This window comes from Pavona decussata, unplaced genomic scaffold (genome assembly GCF_977016875.1).
Source record: "Pavona decussata unplaced genomic scaffold, jaPavDecu1.1 SCAFFOLD_130, whole genome shotgun sequence".
NCBI classification, from domain to species: Eukaryota; Metazoa; Cnidaria; class Anthozoa; order Scleractinia; family Agariciidae; genus Pavona; species Pavona decussata.
Genome location: NW_028145544.1, coordinates 478,618 through 494,443, shown reverse-complemented (window position 1 = coordinate 494,443; position 15,826 = coordinate 478,618). Strand labels below are relative to the sequence as shown.

The following is a 15,826-nucleotide window of genomic DNA, read 5'->3' as shown; positions in this document are numbered from 1 at the left end:
ATTTGCTCTTTCGTTGTTATACTTTCTTATTTGTCGTAAATGTAAAATTGGATGATTTTGATATTTTATCAGTTTTATAACCCAGCTATTGAAGACACGTGGTATGCATTTTAAATGCCTTTGGGTGGAGCCTTATTAAAGTCTTCTGCAAAAACGGAAAACGGAAAATTGGCTCACTTAAGGGAACTGGTTTGATTCTGAATCATTAAGTATTTCTCAATCTTGAAAACGGCTGTAGCAATGCATTTAGTAAACACGTGTCTGAAGTTTGAATATCTTTAAATCCAGTTTGATTTCTATGCAGGTATTTACAAACTCACTTAATAACAAAAGAACAAACCTTTGTTTGGTTTTTGCAGGTTGCTCACCGGTTTTCCGAGGGGTTTGAAAATCATCGAAATTTATGATTTGTAGAAATAGACGGGGTTTTTAATTTAGTGTCCTTAACTTTGTTTTGCTTCACTGTGTTATATGATTAATAAAAAAGTTCGCGCCACATTTTCAAGCCAGATCAAGAAAAATCGCGTCAGCTAATTGCTCGGTTAACCGGTCTGGTGCCAATTTTACGTGCAGTTGAAAATCTTCGCTACAATGGTCATCTTCAGATAGAGTTTCCCCATCGGTGTAGAGAAAAGGCTGTTAATCGGAGGTTTTAAATTGACAAGATTAGCGCATGTGAATGAATAACAAGGATAGAGGAGAAAACATGTCAGAGGTAACTAGAGAAGTAGCCGTTGTAAGTCAGAGGAAACCGGTAATACAGGTTTGAGAGGATCGAAGCCGGCAATACAGGTTTGATTGTGTTTTCCGCGGGTTCTGATTGGTTCGTTGTGTTATCTGTCTCAGTCGTGATTGGCCAGAGTGATTTCCAAGGTTTCGGTTTAAAGAAACTAATTTGAAAACTGCTCTTAGGCCGTTCTCGTCAAATGTTTCATTTTCGACCAAATTTACACAAATTAATAAAAAGTTTCTGATATTCGTACCTGCTTCGTAAGTAATTTGAGGAAAAACAGTCTATCCAAAGGTACTTTCCAACCACAGAGTGACTGACATCTAAATGAGCCCTGAAAGAATTCTTGATGTGCACGATTTTGTTAAGGCCGGCCTCGTCCACACTAATTCGTTTGAAAACGCATATTTTTTTGTACGTTTTCCCCTGTCGTCCACACTCAAACGATCGAAAACGTTGATGAAAACGGATTCTTTCGAAAACGGTCTCGGAAATCAAGACTATTGAACTGGGTAAACCTTCGTTCGCTCGTAAATGCTTCGTTTTCAGTGTGGACAGGTACAAATAATACGAGAACGCTAGTGTGAACGAAAAAACTTTGCTACGTTTTCGGCGAGATGAAAACGGAGACTTTTGAAAACCTTTTTCAGTGAGGATGTTGCCTTAGTTTCGCAATAACATAATGAAAATAATTCCTCTGGAATTACAACCCAACAACAACGGATCCCGGCGAAAAGCGAGAGAGGCCTACCTCATAGAGAGATGTAAAACTTTATCGCCAGACGGCCTTAACCCACGAAATGAACTTGCGTCATGAATCGACATGTATCTTACGAACCGTTATATACGCTAGGTCATGTCCACTAGTTAGCCATTAACCATTTATGTTTACGTCCAAATTTAAACTTTTAAGAGCTGTTATTTTCTGTCATTGTAACCCTAGCCGTGAAGAAGACTACTTGTGTGATGTAAAGTTGTTCCACGAGGCGATCTTTTTTAGATGTTTTAATTCTAATTTAACCATATTGGGTGAGCAGATTCTATGGATGCGATCGACCAGTGCTCTTATCCAGGAAATTTTCTGACGCCAAGGAACGAGACTGTCAAAGTTTGTGTATTGACCAGTGAAGGTGTCTTTACGGTAGATTCCAATGCTATTGGGTGAGATGTTAATATCCAGAAAGTGCGGGGAGGTGTTTTCAAACAAGCCGTAAGTGAAGCGTATGTTCTCGTCAAACTTATGAAAAAAGTGGTCTAAGATTACATCGATCGTGTCAGGTTTAATTAGGAGTACCGTATCGTCAACATATTTACAACAGAATGTTATCAGTTTTCGGTCGACCGCATCCATAGAATCTGCTCACCCAATATGGTTAAATTAGAATTAAGACTACTTGTACTAGTTGAAATATTGGTCCAAATAAATTGCCCTTGCCATAGTGTTGGTAATCAGTTTGGTTTATTTAACATGAAAATAATATCAACAACAGCAACAATAATGATAATGATACCAATGTCTATGACAACTGTCTTCTGAAATAGAAAACACCAGCCAATACTCAGGGATAAAACAGTAATCCAGAACCCACCGGACCAACTCGGAAAAAACAAAACGTGAAAAAACTTTTCTTCAGCCCTTAACATTTCGTCTACAACCTTTCCAGGTTGCACAATAAGATTTGGCAACTCTTTTTTAACCACAAATTACTACTACAAAAAAGGTTATTGGGCGCTGAGCAAAAAAAAAAAAACGATCATTGATACGCCTTTTAATTTAATTAACAAAATGAAATCAAAGGCGGTGTTAATTGCAAATTAGCAGCCCATGCTGACGTCACAAATATCTCCGATTGCACAAGAACTGTCGGTAAAGCTTCTAGAGAGCGCACGAAGTCAAACGGCTACTGGTTCAACAAAGTATATAGAACCTATCGAGAACACCGGTTCACATGTATTGGTTCAAGAAAATCTGCGAATAAAAGTAGATAGGATGGAGGAACATCGATTTGATGAATATTAAACAAATGGTAATGTAATTATGGTGGAGTTAGTCTGACATGAAAGACGGAATCAATGCCATATACGGATACCGCCGTTATTCGCCACTTATTGTTCTCATAATGAGGTTCACAGCAACTCGGAAATGGCCTTTTGATTAACTTGGAATTTAACAGTCATCGTGAAAAGTCTACAATAACAGTCGGTAACTCTACGAGTAAGCTTGATTAGCAATAAAGAATAATAGTTTTAAACGCTTAGCGATGGAACATGTCTCTGAGTTAAAGAAATAGTAGTTTTATTAACACAATTAAATGAAAAGCGGAGCCAATAGGAAACATACAGTCAAACCTGACGCAATACTTTATCTAAACGGGTAATAAAACTAGGTACATCGAAGATTGGGTATTGGAAAGGAGGAGAAAGATATTTAACTTCATTAACATCAAGAGACATTGGTTTCACTATGTTTTCAAAAGCTAATTAATAGGTAACCCTAAAAGGTAATACGTCACAATATGATTACGCAAGATGAATGTTCAGGATTAATTTGTCCCAAATGACAATTCCACTGGCTCTAAATTAATTGCTAACTGTGAAACACTTTGAGGATAACGTCATTGGAACAATAAAACCAAATAGTCAACGCTGATGGCGCACACGGTTTCCAGTTGCGCAAGTAAAGTCGGCAAGCCTTCGCACAAGGATTTGCACAAATGATGATTTACTCGTTGTTACATTTTCACTAATGAAAAAGAGGAAGTTACCTTGTTTTTAACAATTCCTCTTAATCACATAACAAACTAGAAAACACCAGAGCAAAAAAGGAAAGAAATTATTCAGTTGGTGGTGATGGTGGTCAAGTTTAATACCTTAATTTTCAGACGTCTCCTTTAAGACTGAGTCACTCTTCCACTACCCTCCCACCCACCCCTCAATTGCTTTCTCATTAGACAATGGTAAATCCCGTTATAATCCCATGCCTTAACGGCTATGAGTTGACAGGAGAGATATACTTTCTATTGCAACTGATTCCTAGATTTAGCCACTGACAAACCTGAGTTGTCTCTCGCGATTAATAAATGTTCTCCGAAGCGCCTTTAGTGAGGACAATCAGTCCATTAAACATAAGTTCGGAAAGAGAACTTTTCTCATGAGAAGGCGGAAATAAAATGGTGACGTCAATTGAAAACTGTAGTTTTATCCGATTGCGCAAGAAGAATTAGTAATATATGGTAGCGCGCATGGAGATTCGCTACTCATCACATTGCAGTGACTGAACTCGTTCCTTTAGAATTAGTGCGCTCAGAATCACAGGAGCATTTTGATTGTAGAGGAACATGGAGTCATCTATCCGTAGCGGGCAGAAGAAATCAAATGCCAGCGACATGGAGAAGCTAAATGAAAAGCCTTCAGTAGAGATCGGAGATCACGAGATTAACCCAGAAGAGAAAAATTGCCAGGGAGCAGGGCGCCGGCTCACTGAAGAAATGTTAGAATACTACTACCAACAGAGCAAAGAAACGAAGCGATGGAGACAAAAATACGAGGAAGCCGCCTATAGAGTTTATGGTACAATCCCACCCGGAGTTGACCCCTACAAGTTTCGTGAAAAAATGGCCCAACTGCTGAAGAAAAAGAAAGAGGAATCATAAAGGAATTGTCAGCCACCACGCTTGGCGCAAAGGCGATTTTAAATCTCCCCAATAGCTCCCCCAACAACTCGGAAATGGCCTATTGATTAACTTGGAATTTAACATTCATCGTGAAAAGTCTACATTAACTGTCGGTAACTCTACGAGTAAGCTTGATTAGCAATAAAGAATAATAGTTTTAAACGCTCAGCGGTGGAATGCGTCTCTGAGTTAAAGAAATAGTAGTTTTATTAACACAATTAAATGAAAAGCGGAGCCAATAGAAAACAAACAGTCAAACCTGACGCAATACTTTATCCAAACGGGTAATAAAACTAGGTACATCGAAGATTGGGTATTGGAAAGGAGGAGAAAGATATTTAACTTCATTAACATCAAGAGACATTGGTTTCACTATGTTTTCAATAGCTAATTAATAGGTAACCCTAAAAGGTTATACGTCACAATATGATTACGCAAGATGAATGTTCAGGATTAGTTTGTCCCAAATGACAATTCCACTGGCTCTAAATTAATTGCTAACTGTGAAACACTTTGAGGAGTAAAGAAAGAGTAACGTCATTGGAACAATAAAACCAAATAGTCAACGCTGATGGCGCACACGGTTTCCAGTTGCGCAAGTAAAGTCGGCAAGCCTTCGCACAAGGATTTGCACAAATGATGATTTACTCGTTGTTACATTTTCACTAATGAAAAAGAGGAAGTTACCTTGTTTTTAACAATTCCTCTTAATCACATAACAAACTAGAAAACACCAGAGCAAAAAAGGAAAGAAATTATTCAGTTGGTGGTGATGGTGGTCAAGTTTAATACCTTAATTTTCAGACGTCTCCTTTAAGACTGAGTCACTCTTCCACTCCCCTCCCACCCACCCCTCAATTGCTTTCTCATTAGACAATGGTAAATCCCGTTATAATCCCATGCCTTAACGGCTATGAGTTGACAGGAGAGATATACTTTCTATTGCAACTGATTCCTAGATTTAGCCACTGACAAACCTGAGTTGTCTCTCGCGATTAATAAATGTTCTCCGAAGCGCCTTTAGTGAGGACAATCAGTCCATTAAACATAAGTTCGGAAAGAGAACTTTTCTCATGAGAAGGCGGAAATAAAATGGTGACGTCAATTGAAAACTGTAGTTTTATCCGATTGCGCAAGAAGAATTAGTAATATATGGTGGCGCGCATGGAGATTCGCTACTCATCACATTGCAGTGACTGAACTCGTTCTTTTGGAATAAGTGCGCTCAGAATCACAGGAGCATTTTGATTCTAAAGGAACATGGAGTCATCTATCCGTAGCGGGCAGAATAAATCAAATGCCAGCGACATGGAGAAGCTAAATGAAAAGCCTTCAGTAGAGATCGGAGATCACAAGATTAACCCAGAAGAGAAAAATTGCCAGGGAGCAGGGCGCCGGCTCACTGAAGAAATGTTAGAATACTACTACCAACAGAGCAAAGAAACGAAGCGATGGAGACAAAAGTACGAGGAAGCCGCCTATAGAGTGTATGGTACAATCCCACCCGGAGTTGACCCCTACAAGTTTCGTGAAAAAATGGCCCAACTGCTGAAGAAAAAGACGGAGGAATCATAAAGGAATTGTCAGCCACCACGTTTGGCGCAAAGGCGATTGTAAATCTCCCCAATAGCATTAACACTTTGACAGACGTGAAGAGCGAAAGGTCGGGAGATTTTTCTTTATGCCAACTTTATATTAATGTTGAACGTTCATTTGAGTGAGTTTACTAAATCGTAAAATAGAAACAGTCCCTCCGATTGGTAGCGAGAAAGATTATTCGTCTGCTCAGAATTGAGGTATGTCATTCTTGTCAGGTGCACAGTGAACAGTACTGATAGAGAGTCTTTGCGAATATATACTGCGGAAGATGACTCGAATGCCCATTAGTATGAGTTTTTAGTTAGATAATGTCAATAATTAGGTACATTATTAGCTGTAAATTTTTATTTAAACTAGATTAGACCTTATATTGTAAATTTTTAAGTATTGTTTTGTAATTATTCTTTCTTTCTTTATTTATTTATTTACACACGGCCCCACAAGCTGCCACATATTAGCACACACAAGGCCAGCAATACATGTATTGCCTTTTTTGCTTTCTCTCTTTAAACTGCGAGGAAAAGTTGAGATTCTTCGCTGACATCTCTTATTTCTAATATTGTAATTATTTCGTTGCTCGTTTGACATCACTTTCTCGTTAACGAATTAACTGCTAAGAAAGTACTCTGTTTTTCTTGTAGAGCCCAGTTAGCTAGTTTATCTCGTCGATTGAGAGCTCTCGATCTATTTGTCTACAGATAATTTGTCAGAAATTCGGCCATCTGTTAAATAATAATTTCAAAAGTGTGTAGGCGGATTGTTTCGGACTTTTTCAGTCTACTGAGATTCTAAAGGGAAAGGAATTTGAAAACATGACGACATGACAACGTTCGACATTCAAGTTGGTCGAGAGACTTCTAATTACTGTTCGGCTGGCAAATCGTTTACATTGTATTATTTCAGTCGTGGTTTTAAACAAGTTTTGATTGGCGCTCATGTTGCCAGTTACGGTGGTAACCGTATTAAAATTAACAGTGGATATTTAGTGAACATGCTACGTCCATTATCGATGAGATAAATCCCTGTAAGGGAAGGAGGAAAGAAAAGAAAGAAAGAAAGAGAGAAAGAGAGAAAGAAAGAAAGAAAGAAAGAAAGAAAGAGAGAAAGAAAGAAAGAAAGAAAGAAAGAAAGAAAGAAAGAAAGAAAGCAAGCGAGCAAGAAAGAAAGAAAGAAAGAAAGGTAAGAAAAAAAGAAAGTCTTAAGTAGTATGCAACGAACCATTCTGCTGCATGCTATAAGAATTATGAACATTGTACCTTCACACTAGATTACGTTACGTCACGCTTTTTTTTTTTTTTGTTTATTTGTCTTTGTACACCCACCGGTACCCCATAAAAGGTGAAAGGAACTTGGCATTAGGCCCCTCCGTATAACCTAAGACCAAACATGTAACTAATTACGGACAATTGTCAATGAAGAAAGAAAGAAAGAAAGAAAGAAAGAAAGAAAGAAAGAAAGAAAGAAAGAAAGAAAGAAAGAAAGAAAGAAAGAAAGAAAGAAAGAAAGAAAGAAAGAAAGAAAGAAAGAAGGCAAAGGATAAATCCCATTGGCAGGGAAAATGTGTATTTGTACAATGGACTAATCCTTTATCCGCTGGATTTACGACTATCCTCTCCTTGGACCAGTGACGCCAGGACGATAATTGATTTATACAGATCTATGATGGAGGTTGCATTATGAAAATCGAGGAAGGTTGAAGCTGTATCACCGGTAATAATAGTAAAAGAAAAATTAATTTATAAAGTCATTTTAAGACTGTAACATACATTTAGTTTTGAAAGTAACGAGCATTTCATCCTCGCTACTGAAAACGTGCCCTCAATTAAATCAATTTTTACTGAAAAAAGTCTCAAATATGGCGTTGTTTTATTTAAATAAAACATGTAAAGGGCTTGGTGCCGTTACTCGTCGTTTCCTTACACTCAACGCTAATTTAACAAAAGTTTACCAAATGAAAGTTTGTCTAACAATGACGTCATGGTAATAGCGACAGTGGCAAATTGTCCATATACACTTTCGTTACCAGTCCTTCAATGCCACAGCTGGCGGATGAAATCTTAAAGTGCGACCACTCAAATGAAAGATTCGACAGCTACTGAGAAGTACTTTCCTGTGGTGCTGTTTATTATGCTGTACAAGATGGTTCTAGCTTTTGATTTTGTGAATGAAATCCAAAAGTGTGACCATTCAAATGAAAGCTACTGAGCAGTACTTTCCTGTGGTGCTGTTTATTATGCTGTACAAGGTGATTCTAACTTTTGAGTCTGTGGATGAAATCCAATAGTGTGACCATTCAAATGAAAGCTACTGAGCAGTACTTCCCTGTGGTGCTGTTTATTATGCTGTACAAGATGGCCCTAGCTTTTGATTTTGTGAATGAAATCCAAAAGTGTGACCATTCAAATGAAAGCTACTGAGCAGTACTTTCCTGTGGTGCTGTTTATTATGCTGTACAAGGTGATTCTAACTTTTGAGTCTGTTGATGAAATCCGAAAGTGTGACCATTCAAATGAAAGCTACTGAGCAGTACTTTCCTGTGGTGCTGTTTATTATGCTGTACAAGTTGATTCTAAGCTTAAAGACTGTAGATGAAATCTAGGACTTTCCGAAGGTGCTCTTCGTTTTTCAACATTTTACAAAATAAAACTTGGGACTTTCCCTAAATTTTAATATATGCCAACCCTAATTGGGAGTAAAAGTTTTAATAATTGTTTATAAAAGGTTTCCTTTGAACTAGATGCGTCCCATTGGATTCACAATAAGTGGAACACAAACAAGTTTAAGTTTCGTGTGCAAGTTCCTAGCAATAATTTCAAGCTCTACTTGATCAAGTTCTTCCAGTAGAAGCATTACAGATTGCATAATACGATTTCCCTCAAACCCCTTTGGTGGAAGCTCGCCAACTCCAGGCCCCTTCGGACTCATTTGCTCTTCCGTAAGCGGAAGAGGTGAAGACGATTCCGTCCTTGCTAATTTTGGCCCCTGAGGGGTGGCCTCAGGCGAGTCTCTGGTATATAGCTTGTTATGCGGCGTATCACGATTTACGTGTGATCTGAGACTTTCTCTCAATGTTTCAGAATATTTCTTCGAAGAGTCTTCATCCTCACTGTTTACATTACGAGAATCTTTCACCTCATTATCGAATCTATTATTTTCTCTTGTGTATTTATTTTCACTTGCAGTTTCTTCTGCTATTTCTGTCCTTAAAGCATTTGTTATTTCCTCATTTCGGTTATTTTCCGCAAGCCAGTTATGCCCCATCTTCCATGCACGAAGCTCTTTCTTTCCATCACCATTGATATTAATCCAAATCTTCGCCACCCATTTTTCACCTTTCTTTACTGTACAGCTCCCTTGATAAGAGAAAGGATCCAAGCCACCTATCCATCTTTGTGAACCATCCAGCTTATGATTATACCACATAACAGCTTTACCTCTCTGGGGTTTGATAATTAAGTTTGACTCATCGCAGTGTTTTACCATATTACACTTGTGTGATGACTCGTTTGACCACGCCTTTGGACAAAATTGAAAAAAAAAAAAAAAAAAAAAGAAAAAGAACAATGTAGATCAGAGAACAGTGTACAGTCTTTCCTATAAAGAACATCACCCCTGAATTAATCTGTAAGAAATCCCTGAGTGTGACCGGCAATCAAGTTAACTAATAAAGCTGTGGATGAAATCCTAACGTGTGAATATTCAAAATACCGACCTTTTTTTTATGCTGGAAAAGTTGGTGGCCCTTACTTTGAGTCTGTCATCAATTGTTGATGAAACTGCCCAAAGTATCTATTCAATCAAGCATTTCCTTTCCGTATAACTGTTTATTCTACATCACTTTTCAAAATAACCTCGAAATTGGTTGCAGTTTTGAGCTTGGGCATTTCTGGAACTGCTTCAGACTGATAAAAGTGTTAATTATTTTTTTTGTTTACCTTCCAACTGAAAGTCTTGTTATCTGCAATAGGAAAAGCGCATTCCCCTCCTTCCTCAACATCATTTAGAAAAACCATGATGGATAGATATCTAACAGACAAAGTGAGCAAGTCGTTAGCTTTCAACATCCAGAAAATCAAGCAATTTAACGAATGTTTGGTAGCTGAGAAAATGGAAAGATAGTTTCTGTATTATAAAATTAATTGAATTACCTACAGAGCCTGCAATCCTTAGAGCCATACAAACAGCAAGGTTTGTCATGCGCGATTTCTTCGCTGTCATGATGGCAGTGATAATGACCGCCTTCAGTGTAATGCACAACCTTTGGTAATAGAAAAAAATTGTGGGATTAAGGTACTTTGCATTATTGTGACTTTCATTCTAATTCATTCTAAGAGATTCCTTTATTTGATTCGTTCAGCAATGTACTGGGCGTTTTCTCCTATATCGTTGTCCGCGCGAAGCCTTAAGCTGGGATGTCTCTTTTTTCCGCGAAAAGCCTGGGACGAAAGAGTTATTTGATGACGTCATTGCAAAATGTGGGCGCGGTTGTTCAAAAGCCAATTAACGCTAATCCCCGATGAAAAATTAACCGAGGTTCTCATCTCGCTCCGTCGTTAAAAATGCTTATAAAAGCTAATTTTAAGCTAATAGTAAAGAAAAGTCTGAGTCAAAACTAAGGGACAAAAATCTTTTTGAAGAATCCAGCTAGGCTCAGCGTATGCTTTGAATACTATTGAATTTTAATACCTGCACTGGCTCACTCTGTTCTAGGATTGGTTTTGGTATCTGAGTAAGTTTTTCAAGCCTGCAAATCAAAATCAAGAACTTCTTAATTTCACTGTAAGATATTAATCAGTCAGTTAATAACTACACAACAATCACGGCAGGGTAAAAAAAAAAAACTCTTATTTACCGGTCGTGATAATCTTCCAGCAACCCTTCGTACTGCAAGAGTTCATCTTCATCGTGCCATAACCAGACTTGCTGACTCCTTTGACTGCGCATGCGCGGCTTCTCCAACACTTGCTTGTCAAAATAAGCGTATATATTTTCCAATGAAGTCTGATCAAACTCCTTTAAAGAAATCTTTCCTGAAATTAGTTTAAAAAACGTGTTACGAAATTGAGAGCTTCGTTGGAGGAACTGAAAATCTGAAAGTAGCAAAACTGAACAACTGACTGTTGTTTCAGGGTTCATATCATTTCACTCCCAACCGATAGCAATCTCTAGAGCCACAAGCAATGAACTAAGTTTAACAAAGGTTACAGGGGTAAAGAAATTTGATCGCGGAACAAGAATACCTGCTCGCATTAAGCAAATATAGAAAGAAACGGACTAGACGATTACAGGTTCTAGAATAGTTTTAATTTTGTTGGGAAAAGATATTTTAACGAGGGTTTACATACCATCTTTATCTTGATCTAACTCCAAGGCTTTGAACCTTTAATAAACAATGCAATTACACCGGATTAAATTTGAGTTAGCGAAACACAGCTGTCGAAAGAAAGTTATAACTAAAAACATAGAACTAAAATGTAATGTTATGCGCTCACATGTCCAGAATGTCTTCTTCTGTCAAGTAAATATTTCTTTTCCCAGGCAAGTGAAGAGCCTAAAAGTAACAACAGTATCTTATCAAATGTTTCGGTACGTTTACTTTGCTTTCTAACAATTCTGTAAATTGAGGGTAGTGTGTGTACAAGTTGCGCTGTAAATTGACGTGCGACGATGAGCCGAGATGTGACGGAGCAAAACATACATTGTAGCAACACTGCACACAACAGTACCTCAAGCAAGAGTTTATACCCAAAGCATTGAATGATCTTAGTATTAATAACAAAATACTCTGACGATACGAATCTCTAGTTGACGAAAAACGGGCTTTTTCTGGAATGATGGAGCTCTACCATGGCATATTGACAACAATCTTTATTCGTGCCCAGAAATTATACAGAGTTACATTAATACAAGAAAGAAAAATTACTAAAGAAGAGGGCACAGCCGCTTAGAAATAGCAAGCTAATTGAGCTAAGTGGCTGGGCCAAGCGGAAAAATTTGCAAATACCCTACATTAAAATAGAACTAAGGACACGATTTACCATTCATACACACACACGCACACACAAAAATAACAATAAACAAGGGGAACTGCACACGCAAAAACTGGAAAATAAAGTGCATCAATGAGCCAGTCAGTAGTTGGAGATAAGCGATTCTTTTAAGAGGACTTTGAAACAGGTACGACTCTTGAATTTTAATGACTCTTCAATGGAATTCCAAACTTTAGCTCCAAAAAAACGAATGTTAAATTTGCCATAGTTGGTCCTCGCTTTAGGCAGAAAGTATGAGATCTTATATGCCAATCTTGTTTGATATTGATGCACTTTGTTGATACTCTTAAAAAAATTGTCTTTCAGCAAACTTTGATGATTTCTTTCACATGTTATGTGACTTGAAATATTGAGCTCGTTTCAAGCGTTTCTTCGTAAAATACCAAGTGGAGAGGAATAATTGATAAATAATTAGCCTTACCTCCGTCTTATCAACAAAGCCATCATTATTTTTGTCCCAGTCTTTCAATAAATCTTCAACAGAATCTTTATCAATAGTCTGACCAGTGCCTTGGCTCAGTGGACTTTCTTTCAAGCCTTTTTCCTGAGCCAGCTCTATGATCATTTCACACTCTTCATCCGTGAAGAAGTTTGGAATTTCTGCAGCATTAAAATACACATTTAATTAATCGAACACGTCTCGCAAACAATAATGACACGATCTTATGGACCCTTCCAAGGTGATAACTAGATTTATAAAGACATAACTTAACCATGTTAACGTTTCATTTAATTCTAAAGATGAATTTCGCTCAGGTTATCGGCGAGCGAGCATTATAATGACACTTCTTAATCCTTTAAGCCCTAACAGTGATCAGTATCACATTTCTCCTTGGAACATCAATGCTTATTCAACCCCTGAGGTCATGAGAATTAAGAACATTATCACCCAAGATGAATTTTCTTGATATTTTAATAACTTCTTCACAGTATTTTTATAAGAAAAGTGGGGACAAGGTAGGAGATTTGTTCTTCAACTTCTATAATACAGAGACCTCCTTAATAAGACGAATCACTTCGTTCCAGAAACACCAATCGTAATAATTATGAACTATGGGCAGTTCCCTTCATCCCGGGGATCAGACACCAAATTCATACAAGCTCTACATCGGCAATGTGCATTGATACTCCATCTTTCATATAAACTACCCAGGGATACGAGCATACGCAGGCGCGCTCTGGTTGGCATGGCAACAATATGGTAGTTAAGAGCCAACCCCTTATGCTTACCAAATAGCGGTGGGTGCAAACTAAGAGTCGTCACAGTATGCGTGCTTCCTTTAGTTAGCTCTATTTCTTGAGTATGACCCACCTAGAAAAGCATAAAAACACTTTAGCAATATTAATTGTAAATCGAGCATTCTGATTGGATGGGGGGTCGTTCCGCAGTACGCTCAGGTTGGTTGAAAGTCGTCTTCGCATTCTTAACGTTGCAAATAGGATTTACTCAATCGTCAAAGCTCGATTCGCTGATATGCAACAATCACTATGGCCTTGGAAAATACAATTGTTCTTCATTTATTTTTGTTTATTATGAACTAAATATCGAGGTTTTCCAATTGAGATCAGTTAGTTGTCTACTACGTACAACAGTTAAAAAGTCTTCTCCGTTTTCTAGCCTCGCTGACACTCATAGAAAACATAGTTCTGTAGTCTTATTTTCATGGGTTGTTTTCTAGCGAAAGTAACAAATGTATTCCCTATCTTAACACAAAAGTAGTCTCTAAAGTTCCTTGCTCTGACAAACAGTTAAAAATATTTAAAGGTTTTAATTCTCAACGAAAAAGCATCCCACAGACTTAGAAGACAGTGAATTGCTAGGTTTTAAAAACTCAGGAGTTTCATGCATTTAACCTTTTCAGGGATGATGTGTTTCACATATTTCGAATACGCCCTCACTCCAGTCACTGATCCCACTTGACACCGTTTAACTTATCAGCCCGGAACAGCGTACATGCCACACTGCCTACAATCAATTCAATTATTTGAGCTGTTCAAGCGTACCAAATGGAAATCGGTTCACTGCACCTTACAATAAACAACGCCATTTTGATATTTTAACTTTGTCGCTTTAACAGTTTGATCAGCAGCCTAAGAGGACAGTTACTGAAATTGGTTCGCTGTTTACTTGATCCAGCTTTACTTGCATAAAAGGAATGTGTCATTCGTACCATTTTCGAAGTTCACAAACTTGTAGGTACTTTTCTTTTAAACCTTTCACAAGACCAAGAGCCAGCTAATTCAAAACTGGACAAAACTCACAAATTTCGTTTTTAGAGATACATTGAGAGAAAAAACTCCACAAGGAAATACTTTTGGAGAGCTTATGATTTGAAAGGTTACTCTAAAGGTTTTCATCTACAATGATTTCATGGCTCGCGCAAAAGGCTCAACATATTTTTTAAGTTAATCGTTTCGTTAAGGAAGCGTCGTCAAACCTCATTTAGTTAACTCCATGATCTTGCTACCTAAAGATCATATTATAATAAACTAAAGGGTTGAACACTGCTATTAACCACTATATATAGGAAATTTCAAGAAAAATGGTACAGTTGGTAGTAAGGACCAGTTCTTAACCTTAGCTTTATGTATCATGTAAAATTCTGTGCGAATTCTAAACTTATTACAGGTTGAGTAGATTTTGTCATCCGTGCTAATTTATTTAAGTACTGAGCAGAAATGAAATCACTGTATCGCAAGTATTTCATTTTGACATAAGCTAGGTATTTCGTCAAAAAAAAAATCATTATATGCCTTTCACTTTCAAAGTCATTTCGCAATGAATAAATGTGATTCTAGTAAGAGACCATGACGTCTTGGCTTCTACTATTAAGTGTGACCATCAAAATGAAAGCAGTCGAGCAGTACTTTCCTGTGGCACTGTTTATTTACAATATTATGCAAAGCCATAAGTCCAGTTTCGTACTCTGCCAAATGGAGGTGAAAAATAAATCTTGCCTACCTTCACTGCATTGATCCTTGGTAAACGCAGCACAGCATCACTTGGCTCTCGTTTTTGTTGGTCTGTTAAACAGTTTTTGTTTCTATCATGACATTGTCCGGTTTGTAACTTTTCCACATTCTCCCCACATGCCACAATAGCAAAGACGTAAATCACAATTGAAACATCACGAAGATGTATTCCCATCATACACGCAAAAATCCCAATTATTTCTGTCCAAAACTACTGATGTGGCTTGAAGGAATCACTCTATAGTTGAATCACTCTAAAGCATCGATCACTGCATTTCCGCTGATAATTCATTCACCTGATAATTTATTCATACAGGTTGAACAGGTGCGCGACAAGTACCTGACACCTCAGGCGAATCTCTTACCCAGTCTAACCACGGGTTAAAACTTTAAGCGAGCTACTGGAAACCAACCTCCCTGATGTTGACATTTAAAAACACCAGTCAAAAGATCAAAGCAAACTTATTGTGCTAAAAACTATAAAGGTGCTGAATCCCAACTCAAATGCAACAGAATGATTGGAAAGCCGAGAGGTGTCACCTCTCATAAAACTGTAGGATTAAATCCTCTTTCGGAAAAAAAGAAAGTTTTCATTGTTTGTCACTTACATTACAGTTACAGCTGTTGAAGTTTGATATTAGTTGGCGTTTTCTTTTAATCTTGTGTTCATTTTTATGCCACAGGTTTGTCAACGATTGAATTGACTACCTCTACGAGAAAAAACAAAAACAACAACAACAACAAAAGAAGCGTTTCAACCATTGAAAAGAACATTGAGCAACGGCAACTACTTAATATTT

At 37.6% G+C, this 15,826-nt stretch overlaps 1 protein-coding gene across 1 annotated transcript; it reads right to left on the bottom strand.

Moving 5' to 3' along the window:
* Window positions 1-7,706: 7,706 nt before the first annotated feature.
* On the bottom strand, window positions 7,707-15,360 carry LOC146468473 (transmembrane prolyl 4-hydroxylase-like). Its single transcript, XM_085124276.1, has 10 exons — window positions 15,016-15,360; window positions 13,284-13,365; window positions 12,475-12,653; window positions 11,496-11,554; window positions 11,349-11,383; window positions 10,856-11,033; window positions 10,690-10,747; window positions 10,152-10,261; window positions 9,939-10,029; window positions 7,707-9,519 (listed from the first exon to the last, which is right to left on the bottom strand). The coding sequence occupies exons 1-10, from the start codon at window positions 15,202-15,204 to the stop codon at window positions 8,737-8,739; spliced, it is 1,764 nt and encodes a 587-aa protein (XP_084980402.1). The 5' UTR covers window positions 15,205-15,360; the 3' UTR covers window positions 7,707-8,736.
* Window positions 15,361-15,826: the final 466 nt, after the last annotated feature.